Genomic DNA, 16,264 nt, shown 5'->3' with positions numbered 1-16,264 from the left:
TCCGATTATTTCTAAGTCGGCTTAGAACTATGTTTTGAATTCAGAAAAATATGTGAAGTTACTCTGTCAATAATAAATAATTATAAATTATTTGAATTATTATTAAAGCCTGAAAGTTTGGAGATAAATTTCTTCAATATTTGTATTGCTTATAAAAATATTTTCGAGAGTACAAAATCTTACTTTAGACTGTGTACTATATATACAACAAGAGAAAAACAGCAGAAAACAGCAGGAGTATTAAGCCTGCTTATCGGAGTTTAGTTGTTCTCATAATTATTTCATAATTAAATAATAAATAAAAATCGACCGACTCACACAGAAACCAACTTTATAAAATAGTAGTCTGATGTTGATAATTTTTGCCAACACGATGCGAACATAGTGAAACTCGAAATTAATGAATTTGGTCTGGTTATTTTGGGTAAACAAAATGAGGTTATGTAAGTACTGACTGCAGCAAAGCCTTACCTAGATTGTAGTCTTAAAGCAGATAAGCAGACACAGTAAAAAAAAAATTCACAACACAATTATTTATAGATTTTTATCGTTTCTCTAATCAATTGGTTATCATTTCTCTGATATTCTGTTGCTTGAGCATGTAAACACAAAGTGGCTGAATACGGGGCGAAAAAGAAACTGGGAACTGCCCGAAGAAAACGACATTTTTTGGTAAATTTCCCGCTATTTTTTGGCGTATACCCAGCAGCAGCAGAGGACATTTTGTCTTTTGGTGTGGTGAACAAATGTTTAGTTAGTGTTGCAGCTGCCCCTATTTTACATCCTGGCATGTATAAATGCGTGTAGTATTATTTCGTGCGCTGATTGTGTGTGTGTATTAAAGTCAAACTTATAGTAAAAGAGGCAACGTGCGACGTAAACATTTGTTCGGCCGCCTGCGAATTTTAATGACTTTGGCCAGCAGTTGGACGACCTGTTTGCTGCTAAAATATGTTCGCATTTGAATTTTAAATGATGACGATGCTGGAAAACAGCGCATAATGAGCAATGTGGCATTGTGAAAGTAGCGTGCTTCCTGCTGCTGACTCAAGGCGGATGATGACATGTCATGTCAGCGGTGACGGGCTGGCAGCTAAGCGACAAATGCTATTGATTTTTGCTCTGACCTTTGGCCCCAATAACGATTTTGTTATTGGCCAGTCAATTAGCGAAGCACAGGGACAATGTTGGACTTACGTCTTGACAGTAACGCATCAGCATCACGCAGAGACTATTTTAATTGTAGCTCCACCAGATTGCCGCACAAATCCACACCTGCTGCACACACACACACACAAACACACACACACACACACACCCACACACGCACACTTATACAGCTGTCAGCAGCGAAGCTTGTTGTGCATCCGAATGCCGCATATGTCACACAGCCTGGCTGGTGGTCGGTCTATGCCACCAATGGTAATGCTCAAATTGAATGCTAAATTGTATTTTTTAGGATTAGGGTCTGGCAACGCCGCTTGACGCCAACTGGTTGAGCAATTAAGCAAACGGTTAAAGCGCCAGGCAGCCAAAACAGGCAAAGCGCCCAGCTGCCAGCTCTGTGAATTTATGTAAACTTCAAATGAATATAAATACACATAAAGTAATACATGCATGTGTGTGTGTGTGTGTGTGTGTGTGTATTGTATGCATCCCGTGGGACATTGTCAGGCGCTAAATTTGAAACGAACAAATATTTGCGCTGTTCAAAATGTAATTAAATATGTGATTATTTTCAGATTTAATAAATAATGTGAAACATTTCATTTTAGGCTTACTGCTGCGTGAAGAATTTAACATATTTATCAATCAATGTGTTGAAGAGTTGTACTTTAAGAGTTAAAGTAGAAAAGATAAGTGGGAGATTGACTTAAAGTGTTCATATATTAATAAGCATAATGTATAACAAGAATCACTTGTAGTGCAGATAGATCAATCAGAGAGCGAGATCTATTATAATCATACTTATTACATAATCTCAAAAATCAAATAAAATCCCATCCCCATCTTTTATACTCTGAAGCTGCAAGAGTAAATTGATTTTGTGTAATGTCCCTTGTCAGTTCGTATGACCGCAACTTTATTCGCCACTCTTAAAGTTGGTTTAAATAGAAATTGGAGTGCTTTATTAACTAGAGGACTTGTAAGCCGATAAGTGCAAATCGATAAAGCCAAATGTCTACCACAAAGTCCTTCTGGAAGTCTCATTGGACCACTTTCTCAAGCACTCCCGTCACAAAAAACAAATTTGGATGCCGCTATATCTTCCACAGATTTTCAGCTATAGTCAAAATTAAGAAGATAATTACCGCTAACCACCTTAAAGTATCGATAAAAAAATGTTATATATTTGAAAGTGTAAATCGAGACCACAATATATCGCACACAATTTGAAAACGAGAGTTACCAAATTTGAAATTTACATTGCTGGGAAATTTACATTTCCGGACCACCAAAAATGGCATAAGCCCATCTATTTCCCACAAATTTTATTCAGCTGGTCTTACATCATTTGCTATATCATAACAAAAAAATATACATAAAGATATTCTTATTAATATACATATTTATATGTATATCTACATCCCTATCTATATCTATATCGCTTGTTGGCAATATTGTTTCGTTCAGCTTTTGTCGCCCCGCACGTTGAAGTTAGCTGTTATGGCTATTTTTAACACTTGTTCAACTGGAGCACAAGCGACAACTGGCTAATATCCTTTTTAATCCCGTTGCCATAACATATACATGCGAGTACCTAGACTAACATTGAAACTACCTGCACAGTAACCGCAATCCATACGCGCCCATTTAAAACCAGCAGAAGTGTGTGGCCGTAAGTATTATTGGTGTTTGCTGTTTGCCTTCTGTAGTTGTTGCTGCCGAGCTTGTAGTTGTTGTTGGTGTTAGGTTTGCCCCTTCACATAGTTTTTCATAAATTTGAGACGACTATGTACTCAGCTGGTTGCGAAGCAGTCTATCTCCCTCGCCTCTCTATCCAGCTATCTCTTTTGTTGTCGAGCAATCCGCTTAATATCATTTTTCGGCATCACTTTGAGTCTAGCGCTAGCGTTGTCTTCTTCTTAACCCCTCAGCTGATCCTGGCAATGGCGCAAATTGCAGCTGACATACGGCCCTTGGCCATGAGTATGAAATACCGTTTCCGTATATGTACATACATATGTGTGTTGAAATGTCTCATAGTGCATGTGTGTAGGTTTGAGGCTGTTTGTGTGTGAGAAAGAGTCGTGTGTATTTCGCAGTTACACGACACAACGTTAACGGATTAAATGCGCAGCCAAAAGCCGCTTAACACTCATCTTTAGTGCGGTGGTTTGTACGAAGTACGGAGTAGAGTGGATGTTATGGGGAAAGCGGAGAAATCGGGAAACAAGCTGCAAGCTATTCGCGGCTTTAATTGCAGGCACAAGTTAGGAGATTATTTCCCCAACAGCCCTTCATAATCATGTTTTATGCTTCGACCACACCGCAGAACACATTAAAAGCAACGTATTCGTTTCTGGCCAACTACTAAACTAAAGAGCCGTTCCCTTTAGCTTCAGTCGGTCACAATTATAAGCGAACACAGCGTCGCTCGCCCTTTTCAAATGTATTACTTTTATTTCTAGTGTTATTTCAGCTATGGCGTTTTTGTTCACGCATTTGAAAATCGACCATATGCCTAAGCCATGAGCCTAAAAGTTTACAACAAAAGCGAGATCACACTGCAGTGAGCAATTCGGGCAACCATTGAGCTCAAACCAGTCAAGATAATACATATAAGAGCAAATCCATTTTGGCGCAAACAGAATATAGTCGTCTGTCATAAGCCAAGCCATTCATCGATAACCAAAGAAAAACAAACCAAAGCCAGTCAAGATCTTACATACTGCATACATTCCAACTACGTCAAATGTTGAAATGAATCTGATAAGCTTTATTAACGTCCCATTTAATTAACTATCGAAAATCCACTTTGAATATTGTATTTATGCAATATTTAAATATTATAATAAATATTTTGTAGTTGAACAAAATCAATTCAATCACAATCGTAACATTTTCATTGCCCTTGTGAAAGCATTTTGGTTGGTTTATCAGAAGAAATTCTGCCAGATTGCGCCACATTCAAACGTTGTTATCAACATATAAACATACATACACACACTCACACATATACATGCCTAAGTCAGGCATGGCTAACAAATAAAATCAACTCACTTTCAGTTGCTCAAACAAAACTGGACGGATGAGTGAAGCATGATAAGAAAAAAAGGACAACAGTCAGAAAAAATAAATAAATAAACAGCGACGGCAAAACAATTTTGCCTTGAAATATTTATTTAAATCTTATATCCTGCTCCTGCACACGTCCAAGGGTGTCTACATTCATATGTTTGCATGTTCAACTGAAATGGCATAAATTGTTCGAGTTGGGAAGCTGAATCTTGTATTTTAAAAAAATTACGTTTTATTTATTGAAGACTTGTTTCGAATATTGGATGATGGGTAAAAACCTAGGGTCATAGTTTAACTGTCTAAAATTTCAATTTTTATGGATAAATAATATTCTGATAATCATAATTTGTATGCAAACGCTATAAGTCTTAATAATATATTATAAATAAATTTATACAGAATAATTTAAAATTGGGCGCAGGGTAATTACCCTGCCAGTATTGCATTTCTAATTTTTTTTTCCATTATATTCCATTTTTGTTTTTATTATTATGATGCTTTCGTTGTCCTGATTATTCCTCATTGTTCTGTTTTATTTTCTTTGTTTTAGTATTTTATGCGGTTGTGTGCTACATTTTCACCGCTTTTGCTGGATTACATTTCGCTTAGGCATGATCTAAATAAAACCATTCATAGCCAGCGTTTTTAAAGAACTGAACTGACTAATGCTACCAGCTTGCAGCAAGTATCGCAGCCTTTTGCGACTTCAAACACAAAAAGTATAAACTGGAAACCAACCTGCTCTATTGTTTAGTTTCGTGGACGATGCCATGATGAGCGGTTGGCTTTAATTCTTGTCAGCAATGGACGCATACTTTATTCGCGAGCAGCATGTAGGTGGAGGTAGCGGAATGGGGGGATGGGTGAGCCTAGGGCATCGCTATATGCTGTATGAGGCATTGTCACGCATAATTAAAATTAAATGTGCTTTTGGGAATAATTCAAATGAATAAACGAGCGTGGCCAATATGTGTGCCCTGCATACACAAAATGAGTTGTCCTTGTCTTGCAGAGACGGTGCCATAACCCTCTACACCACCTTGCCTTCCCCCAGCACGCACACATACTAGCCCCAGTAGAAAACAGACACACTCACATACAGAGATGTCCACGCGTATCTGCCCTGCCTCCGTCCAAAAGCAGCGGCTTTAGACACAAAACTTTAGAACTTTTTGGCATTGTTGTGGGCGTGGGCATGGAAATGGGCGAGTCCAAAGAGCGAGCGAACTGGCAAAGACATCGCTTCATTTATTATGCGACTGATGGCCATTAATTTTGCAGGCCACAGTCGCTTGGCAGTTAGTTTGCCTCCGATGTTTGTCGCCTGCCTAGCAAGTTGCCAGACAGGCGACGCTGAAAAGTAGGCAGCACATGTTGCTCCCAGCATATGCCTAAGTGTGCATGTGTGTGTGTAAGTATGTCTGATTGTGTGTGCGTGCGTGTCTGCATATTTAAAAGTTGTCATAAGCAAAAACCCCTCATATCACAAACAACTCTCAAACTCGAATGGACATGAGAATATGTCAAGAGCAGACGGAAGAAAAGAGGCAGAGAAGAGAGCACCTCCTAACTCATCGGCGCCCAGAAAAATGCAATGCACACCAGTAATTAATTATTCGCAAATGCTATATGGATAGCACAGCAAGACCCACCCCCCTATCCCTCACATACATCCCGCATTCAATCGTCCCCATTTTAGTCGAGCCTGGTCTAATTGCTTAAATACTTGGGCAAATTTTGTGTTTGGGTCACTGCGCATTGACAGCATTGATGCGCAATTTATGCTCAGACACGAAGCTGTCCAAAATTTTTAATTAACGCTGCAAAAGTGTCCTCAAGTAATTTTCGAGCAAACAACTAGCCCAGTTAGATTGAAGTAAGTTTAAAACCTTATTTAATAACTTATATTATATTCAGTGCATTGTGCACAGCTGTAAGAAGAGCATTGATTAGATTACGTCGAGAACTCTGTACCGACATATCAATACATTACAACTGTCTTAAAATAATAGAGCACATGAGACACAGCCTTCCGGCTCAGCTGCAAATGCGGCACAACATTTTCAATTTCCCACTGCATAGTGCGCATAAGTAAGGGCTACGCCTTCTGCAATGCAAACTGAACACAATGACTGCTTCTGTCTGTATGACTGTGTGTGTGTGTGATCATTTGTGTGGAAATCAGCGCATTGTACGCCTTATAGGCGCCTATCTGTCTCGCTGGCGGATGCGGCATTGTTGCACACAGACGTTGCCCATTTGAAAAGCAAAACGCAGCAGTCATCGACCAAACGCAGCCAACAAGCAAATGAGAGTTTTGTCCGATGCGACTGTTGCACCGGGCTACGTGTGTCCATTATTGTTGATGAAAGTCTATACCCCATAAGCTGTTAGCAATGGGTATATGCACGCAAGCATCAGCCGACTCTATACATATATATGTGTTTTAAAAACAAAACTAACCACATCATTATTCTTAGATATTCATATGTAAAACATACTTGTACGATTTTTAGTCTTAAATTATTGCATGGTGCGAGGGAAGAGTAACTGAAATGAGAGCTGATCTGCTCAGAAGATGAATCCTTTTCGACCTAATTGAAAATATGTTCCGCTGATCAACAGCACAGCCTTTACTCAGTTGCTGTTAAGCTTGATCTTCTTTCTTTCAAGTTGTTGAGCTTCATTTACGTACGAATTTTCTTGCTGCTTCCCTTTTTATTTGTTTTATTGTTTGGCCCCAGGAATTTCCAAGTCGAACTATCATCTTTTTCTTTGTTTCTGCCATGCATTTTCCACTGTATCCGGATGAACGCAAACTTTTGTCAACATTCGGCATATTTGGTGGGCTTTGGCGGACCAATTGGGGAAATTGAAATGGGCATGCAATGCCTCTAAGCGCGGCTTTCAACGCGTTAACGCGCTGAGCACACACATACACACATGCACACGCACGCACATCACTTATGGCTTATGGCACTAATGTGGCCACTTTTGCTGCTGACGGTTGTGTCCAATGTGCAATCACCAACAACTGGGCCGCTGGCTTTTGCGGATTTATGAGGCCCATTTATGGCCATGGCAGTCCCATAAAATACAGCCGACAAACGAGAGAGGCGGAGAGAGAAGGTGGAGGAATAGACACAGAGAGAGCGAGAGAGCGAAAGAGATAGATAGAGAGGAAGAGCAAGAGAGAGAGAGAGAGAGAGAGAGAGAGAGAGAGAGAGAGTGGGAGAGAGATAGAGATAGATAGAGAGGAAGAGCAAGAGAGAGTGGGATAGAAAAGTGAAGTTCGCTTTAGAAGTCATAAGACGAAATCATTGGCAATTGACAAACCAAATTTCATAACAATGTGCGCACACGAATTGAAGAATAACGAATGCCACTTGAGTGGGCCAAAACGTGGCTTGGCAATGCCCAGCGACATCTTAAATGCGTTGCCTTAACACTAGAAAGCCGTTGAAAGCCAAACCCGCCGCACAGCACATAAGAGCACTTCAATTCTTAACAAGCTACCGAACTTCTGTGCAAATTTGCCAGAACAATAAAATCGGAGTGTGTATAGTGTGTAAACTGACTTCTTGAATATGTAAAGGAATAAAATTGAATTTTCCTCAATTAAGAAGTTTGACAACGCAGCATAGGCAGAACGGAATTAATTGCCAATGAAAAGTTTTAAATGATTTTGCGAAACTTGGCAACGGTGCCAACTAATTACCGAAGTGTTCATTAATACTGCCGAGCTGGAAGCAGAAGATATTTACATTTATTTATAATAATAGTGTGACCAGTGAAATTTGGCAACAGTGCAGCATCGATTATTTGAAATGTAATATTTAATAAGAGTGAAAGAGAAGGAAAAAATGTTATATGAAAACATTTAAATTTCAATCCACAGAAGAAAAATACGAAATTTCAATATAGTTTTGGTGAAAATATTACAAAATAAATGCGTAAAAATACACAGACTTCAAATGTTTCATATTAGTACTACAAAATTACCTTTTTAATTAAAAACCCTATGTTAAACAAAGAAGAATTTTAAAGTATAAGTAAAGATAAAAGCGATCACGAATAAGAATAACGAAAATGAGTATGGGAAACTATGTTGTAGAATCAAACTGTAATCAACCGCCTCTTGCTTAGTGTTAAAACTGAAATTTGGCATCGTAGCAGCCGTAAACACTTTGGTGTATACGACATATACGATATTGTGTGCCCAGCTCTGTAAAACTTTATTCATTCGGTATTCTTTTCGGCACATTTCTTCGCATGGTTGGCCAGTTGCTTGGCAAGGGCTTGAGTTTGAGTTTTGAGCTTGTTATTCGCTGACTGCTCGGTAATAAACTTGAATTTTATTGTCGGACAAGAATGTTGCAATATGCTTGGCCATAATTTCTCGTCTTGCACATTGTTGCCAAAAAACATTCGGAACCCCAGCCGATTCTGTGGTTTTAGCTTAACGCCTCCTTTGATTGCTGTTTTGGGTCCTCCCTACCTTCGTACCTACCTTGCTCCATCCACACCTCCATCATCTTCATCTGCAGCTTCTTCTTTTTCTTCCGTTGCGAGTACATTTTGCTTTGACATTATAAATAGTGTGCGACAAGAGCAATTTTAGGTCAACTGAAAAACTTTTCTCAGATTTTAAATGAACTTTGCAAAAAAAAAAAGATTAATTAAAATACAAAATAAATTTTAAATAATAATAATAATGTCAGGAGCTTGCTAACAGTCAACTTGGCAGTTTGCTGGATCTAATTTAAAATTTATGATGACAAAAATATGCTGCACTTCAACGACAAGATACTGCTATTGCAGCGAAAAGTGGCAAGGCTAAAGGCAGCAACAAATATTTGGAAGCGAAAAGAGGCAAAAGCATAAAACAAACATAAAATATTCATTGCATACTTTTAGTCATTCGAGTTGCTAAATTTCTCATTTCATTTCCGTTATGCGTTTCGTTATCCTGTTTGGGTCTGTTCACTCTGAATACCCTTTAAGACCAAGCAACTGATTCGAGCTAAATATTTAAAAATTCTTTTTATTTTGAAGTGCTCGTAAGAAAAACAAACAAGTATACAATATAGGAAATAAGTGAAATTGGATGGATTCAATCAATTTACATTTCAAATTTGAAGTCTCTATCTCTATAGTATTTTCAATATACATATACTTAGTACAGCGCATATAAGATTTCCTCGATCCTAGAAATTTCTGTACACACTTGATTCGATAAGGAAACTACTGGTTATTCGGTTTTTACTATGGGGGTTACACAGTATGAGGCAAAGATTTTTTAGATCCCATCTATAGTAGTTTAGTACATACAGGGCAACTACTATTCGAGCAGAACTTGTTTGTTGTTTGTGTTCAGCTTGGATATGTACTAAGTACTTATTCATACATTTTTTAGGCGGCTGCTCTCGCAAAATCTGCTGTCAATTAAATATTGACAAATGCAGCAAAAGTATAATTTTAGTACAGTCTTCGTGCACCGTAAAGTCTATCTCCTTTTTGGAATAGCGAACTTTACGTTTTTAATATTCAGATGCTCTTTTTTTTTCGTATTTTCTCATTAAAAACATCATGCGAGAATGCACAAAGTAAACGAATAAAGTTAACGCATTCAAGTCTACTACTCGCACTAACATGGCTAAAATCAACAATAGTTTGCAAAAATTTACATGGCATAGTAAAAGGCGTAGACGCGAAGGCTAGTAATGAAAATAACAATGCAGTGCATTGTACATGAATAAGTTTTCAAGAGATCATTTCGGGTTGCTCGTTAAATTCTCATACTGGGCAAACAATCAGAGAAGCAGGGAAAGAGAAATATAAACAGGTACGGAAACCAAATTCAAACCAGCCTTACAAATGGCTGAAAAGTCAAGCATTATGTTTCACTTAAGCTGAGAATAAAACTAAGAAAACATAATTGTGATTTCATTCTTTAGTTCTTAGTTTAGTTGTGCTTCAAATTGTTACAAAAAAATTATCTATTAAAAATCCAATAATAACAGCTAACAGCTTCAGTAGCACTAGAAGCCTTGACCTATATTAAGTCTCGACAATAGAATTTAAAATAAGGAAACTGTTGAGTTTAAAGGAAAATCAGAAAGGGCATACAGTTAAACAAGTTAGAATGTTATATTCGAATGAGCTCAAGTTCGATATAACCCGAAACAAGCTGTTAAATATATTCCACTTTTATTGCCAAATTTGCCTTCAAAAATGTTGCACACTCAAAGGGAATGAATGGAAGTGCTATCATTTTGTATAGCTGGCACAGGTATTGAAGAGTTTAATAATACGAAACTAAGGCAGCATACATATTCACAAGCCCGAAGTACGTGTCACTTTTTGCACAACTTCAACATTTTTAAAAATATATAAAAAGAAAGGTGTTACTTTCAATTGATTTCGAACATTGGTATTATTTTCAAAAAAGATTCTGAAGAAAAAATATTTATTTATTTATTTATTCAATGTCACCTAAAGTCAAAGTCCCTCCTCTTGTAACCTAACCTAACCTAACTAAACTCAGTCGACACAAAAAATACAAAAAGTAAAAAATTGAAAAAATAAAAACTAAAATTTATATATATTAAAAAAATACGAAATAATTATAAAATACAAAATGATAAAGGAAACAGAAAAATTGATTTGACTCATCAACGCAGAGGAATCGATTTCACCATTTAGTAATTCAACTACAAATATAACACCTCGCATAACCATTAGACGATTATTTTTAGGAAGGAAGGTTAATAAGGGGCAGTTTGATGATATATGGAGGCAGTATACCCCACTCATAGCGACGAAGAGCAAAAAGCAAGAATCTCTTCTGCACAGATTCCAATATACTTTAATGAAAATGATATTGTGGAGACCACACACAAGATCCATACTGCAGAATTAGACGTACAAGTGAAGTGAAAAGTATTTTGGTCATATAGGGGTCATCAAATTCCAACGCATAATAAAACCAACAACTTGAAAGGCTTTGTTGACAGTGAATTTAATATGACTATCGAATTTTAATATATGATCAAGAAGTAAACCAAAATCATTTACTTCATTCAGTCTACCAAGTGGCGTGTAACTAACAACATGAGGAGTGTTTGGTCAAACTAATTTGAATACAAGTGATATTGAATGATCAGCTGTTAATTTGTCAATTTATCGCTGCTTTAAATAACTCTGTTAAATCTTATTCACTTATGTAAACACTACATTTTAATTTTAGGAAATATCGACAGTTTTCACTCTCGAAGAGTCCGAATGGGAGATTCAAGCAAGCCAGACGCACGCTTTTGTTTCGGTCATAAATAAACTTGCTAAATTAAATAGTTTAAACACCGCCCAGATCTGAAGTTTCATGTTTGCATAAAAAGATACGATAAAATGGCATGACCTTACACTTGGAGCTACAGTTCGCTTGGAGCAAATTTATTTTATACCATGGCAAAAATTAAAGTAAGTCCGCCTACGTCAGGCACAACTTGACGTCATCAGCATACATTGGTGCATTAGAATACAATATTACACAAGGAAGGTCATTAATAAATTGATTAAAAAGCACTGGACCCAGGTGACTAGTATAGGGTACCCCAGATGTGACTAGGATAGGTATATAGGTCTGTATAAACGACATCAGTTTGCATTTTATTCTGAAATCTTTCGATTACAAGAGAAGTAAATTCAATAATATTAGTGGTAGAAGACCTACATTTCACAAGACCATGCTGGAAAGGTGAAATAATAGACTTACAATAAATAAGGGTTGCAGTTAAGTTGTTACTAATTTCTCAAATGCCTCAGGTATTGCGAACAATTTGGAAATACCCCTGTAGTTTTTTACATCTGTGAGCCATTTTGATGGAGAGGAATAATAAAGAACTTCTTCTGAATAGCGGGGAAAGAACAAGTATCAACAGACAAAGTAAATAATTTGAGTAAAGGTTTGAAAAGAGACTCAGAACACTACTTAAGTACATATCTCGGAACTTCATCTGAACCTGACGAATACCCAGGCTTGATTAAGTAGAAGTCGCCAACAAGTGACTTATCAGTGATTATAGAACCAAAAATGCAATTAGATCTTTGAACAAGATAAGGCTACGGAAAAAATGACGGAAAAAATGACGGAAAAAATGGGGGAAAAGTTAGTGGAGGAATAGGAAGATTGTAAATGCTCAGTAAATAGATCGGCTGCAGCCTGGCCATTCTTTGCTTTAGTATCTTCATCAAAAAAAAAAAACGGAGTTCGGTAATGAAGACCATTTGCGTTTCTTATTCACAAAGTTATATAGCTGCCTAGAATCCTGTGCAAATTGCAGCCTACGGCGAAGAAGGTAATTATAATAACCTTTAACTTCTTAGAACACTTGGACTAATACTAAGATTACGGTCGTAGAAAATATTGAAATCGCAATATCCATATTGATGCAGAAATGTCATTCTGACCTGACCAATCAGTGTCAAATAAAAATTGATTAAGTTTGAAAAAATCTACTTTACGGAAGCAAAGATTCTTACGTGTCGAATCCATAAATCGTCATAAAGTCCATCAATACATTTGGGGCGGATCATATAACTACTGGAAGATTAATTGTAAGTACATCTACATTTTATTTTATTAGCGAAATAGGGTTAAATTAAACATTGCGTTTGCTTTCCCGTCAAGTTTTCGTTTAAAATTAAAATTTTGTTTACAAATTTATTCTGTAGAAATAGATTTCAAGTTCATTTAATCGAACTACATAATTAATGACAAGAAATAATATGGAAACCTATATGAAGAAAATACGCGTATTTTGTCCACATTCATTACCATTTATATTGAGACGCACATTTAACAAATTATGATATGATTATAACGAAACTCGACAAGATGCGAAGCGGTCAGGACGTACTATGTATACACAAATGGCCAATTGGCTGATGTAGAGCGCTTAACTCATGCATAATTCATGGGACGAAAATCATTGAAGTGTAATTAATTTATGTCATGACTCATAACTACATACCATATACAATGTGCCATGTGTGTGGAGAAATGAAAGCAATATTCACTCACTCAGACACACACACATGCACACACACATTCACACATTTGCAGCAGCTCGCTTTAGTGTCACATTTTAATAATTCATGTAGTTTTTGCATTAATGCGCCGGTAGATGGCGCTGCCAATAAGCCTAATGACTATGCTGTGGAGCATCATTGCTTCGAGGTCTCGCTGTGCCATTTTGGCCAAATGCCTAATGACTAAATTAGCCTAATCATAAAAGGACTCGCGCACACACACACACATGAATGTGGAGGATGTCAACAGACAGCTGCACTATTTCCGCTACAAATTAGCCAGAGGGTGGGCCTGTCTCCTCCTGTGTCTAGTGGATTACTTTTTGGCCTGATAATTGTAAGGGGCCGTCATAAAAATGTTTTAACCATGGGCCCCATAAATCATCATTAAGCACAAGATGTGCATTCGTTTCTCTCTGAGCGTGTGCGTGCGTGTGAGTGTGTGTGTGTGTGTGTAATTAATGTGTCTGTGCGTCACCCTGTCTCTGTTTTTTTTTTACTCATCGTCCTCTTTATTCTCATTTATCAACTCATTTACGCTAATCAACAAGCTGGGGGGCTTGTGCGCCGTCGAATTTAGTTCATAGCTCTTTATGAACACAATAAAAAACCGCAACTATGAACCGGTTAAACTTTATTTCTAGTTTTTGGCCTAGAGTCTATTTATATTGCTGTGTTGTGCTATATTGCAAAAAATACTTAAAACCTTGTGAACTCAATAAAAAACAGAAACTTTGAACCGGTACAACTTTGTTTTCATACTTTGATACCGAACGTATGTATCTTGGTTTTGAGCAATGCCCATCATCTGTCTGTCTGTCTGTCTGTCCATCTGTAGGGTATCTAGGAAATCGATAAAATCGATATTCGTAAATCGATAAAGCCACATATCTCCCACAATTTCAAGACTACAGCGGTAGTTTGTTGGCAATGTTCTTCAAAGATCGGCACCTTCGTCGCTACCACTACAGTTACCAAACTTAGAAGGAAGGTTATTAGGAAACTCTTCCATTAATTTTTTTCGCTCACACTCACTGCCGCCCTCAAAATCTATATACCGCAATTTTAAAGACAAACTTGGACGGTATTTCTTGGCTACACCCACCATATACTTTGCTACCTCTTATCAGCTGGTATTACTTATGGTATCAAAGTATTACGCAGTTGAATATGCTCGACTGCAATTTTCTCTATTGCTACTTTTTGGCTTAGAGTTTCCACTGAAAATTGTCTCTGTTTTAGTCGTTTTAGTTCGATCTTACCTTTTCGCGCAGCATATCCCGAATGCGACCCGCTTGATTCTTGGAGCGATGTAGCTCTAATTGCAACTCCAAACAGCGCTCCTGCCAGTTGATCTGCACCAGAGCAAAACAGAAAAGGAGAAAATGATTATTAAATCTGTCACTTTTATTGGATGAAGACCAGCGTTGAACCTACCTCTGGTAATGCCTGTCCATAGTTGTTTACCTGATGCACGTCCAGATGCTCGGTCAGAGTGGAGAAATGCGGCCAGGGCGCATCCGGAGCATCCAAAGCGGCTAGCATAGGATTCTGCGGTGGAGGCGCTTGAGGGGCAGGAGCGGGAACAGGAGAGGAAGCGGAAGCAGCTGTGGTATTTGCCTGCAGCTCCTTGGCCGACGGCTTTGCTGGTATAGGCGGGGGGCGTGGCTGGCATCGGGGCATGAGGCGTGGACTATTTGGCGTCGAGGCGACGACCAGACGTGCGTCGTGCAGTTGTGCGGCACGCGTCAACGGCATCTGGCCGCTAAACGAGGTGGCTCGCTTCGCCAGCAGCGGCGAGGCATGCAGCGATTGTGAGCCAGATCCGGAACCAGAACCGGTGCCCGACAGACGTCCAGGCAGCGAAGGCGGTTGCTGCTGCTGTTGGAATTGAAATTGCTGCAGCTGTTGCTGATGCTGCTGCTGAAAATAATGCGTGGAATGCTGTGGAAACGTGTGCATGTAACTGGCGCCATCTTGCGGCCGCAAGAAGTAATTGTGCGTGTGTGTGTAGTAGAGCGTCTGTGTGCCGGCCACGCCCACCACTTGGGAGGGCGTGGCACGGCCGGATGTCGCCGCCGAGGCACTCGCCGACGGCGATGGCGATGATGAGGCAGAACGACGACGCTCCTCTGCTGCAGCTGCCGCTTGCTGACTCTGCAGCTGCAATTGATGATGTTGCTGCTGCTGTTGTTGTAAGGTGGTAAGCGTATCAAAAATTTGCGATAAGCGACCCAAAGGCACTTCGTCAGACATTTAGGCGAACGGAGGCAGCTGTAAGATACAAATAAATACGGTTAGGACAAATCAAGTTTAATCGATTATGTGAAAAAATTCAAGTGCGATTTGCACCGAAGAGAATTAATATTGATAATAGAAAAATAATATTATTATATTAAATTATATTTAATTCTCTTTGCAAACCAATTTAATCGATTTAATTCTAGTTTATTAATATTTAATTATAGTTTAGTCGAATATCGTTTATAATTCAAATACAAAGGGCAAAATATCACATGGGAAGAAAAATTTACCCTCTCTGGACTGCTGCCAACTGCAACGTTTTCGTTGCTTGAAATGCATGAAATGAGTTTAGGTTAGACCAAGAAAATAACTGTAGCGTCTAACAAGAGGATGACAACACATGCAAGTCTACAAGTAAATAATTTATTTTTTATGTCACATAAAATAATCGCAGGTTGCATATAGATGATGAAAATGATACTGTCAGGAAAATTCTTCATGTAGGTAATATGCCAAGATTCAAAATTCAAGTAAAAGATCTAAGTGAATATGGAGTCCATTAAAATTGCATTGATCCAGTGACACATTTGGGATGATGTTGGTTTCAATTGCGTCCAGAGTTTGGAAACAAGTGATTTTCCCAAAGAAAATACTCAAGCGATGTTCACGATCAAATGACATTATCGAT

The 16,264-nt window shown here is 38.2% G+C and overlaps 1 protein-coding gene across 1 annotated transcript in view; it reads right to left on the bottom strand.

Annotated features, from left to right (window-relative positions):
• LOC6565318 (uncharacterized protein CG43867) overlaps window positions 1-15,606 on the bottom strand; it is a 126,511-nt gene extending 110,905 nt beyond the window's left edge. The window contains exons 1-2 of the mRNA XM_001990913.3: window positions 14,770-15,606; window positions 14,595-14,687 (exon numbers count right to left, since the gene is read on the bottom strand). Coding sequence (XP_001990949.2) covers window positions 14,595-14,687; window positions 14,770-15,588 — 912 coding nt within the window. The 5' untranslated portion in view covers window positions 15,589-15,606. The remainder of the gene's footprint in view (window positions 1-14,594; window positions 14,688-14,769) is intronic.
• Between the last annotated feature and the right edge of the window lie 658 nt (window positions 15,607-16,264).

Source organism: Drosophila grimshawi, unplaced genomic scaffold (assembly GCF_018153295.1).
Source record: "Drosophila grimshawi isolate 15287-2541.00 unplaced genomic scaffold, ASM1815329v1 contig_1006, whole genome shotgun sequence".
In the NCBI taxonomy this organism is placed as follows: Eukaryota; Metazoa; Arthropoda; class Insecta; order Diptera; family Drosophilidae; genus Drosophila; species Drosophila grimshawi.
The sequence above is the reverse complement of the archived record's forward strand: the minus strand, read 5'-3'. Positions and strand labels throughout refer to the sequence as shown.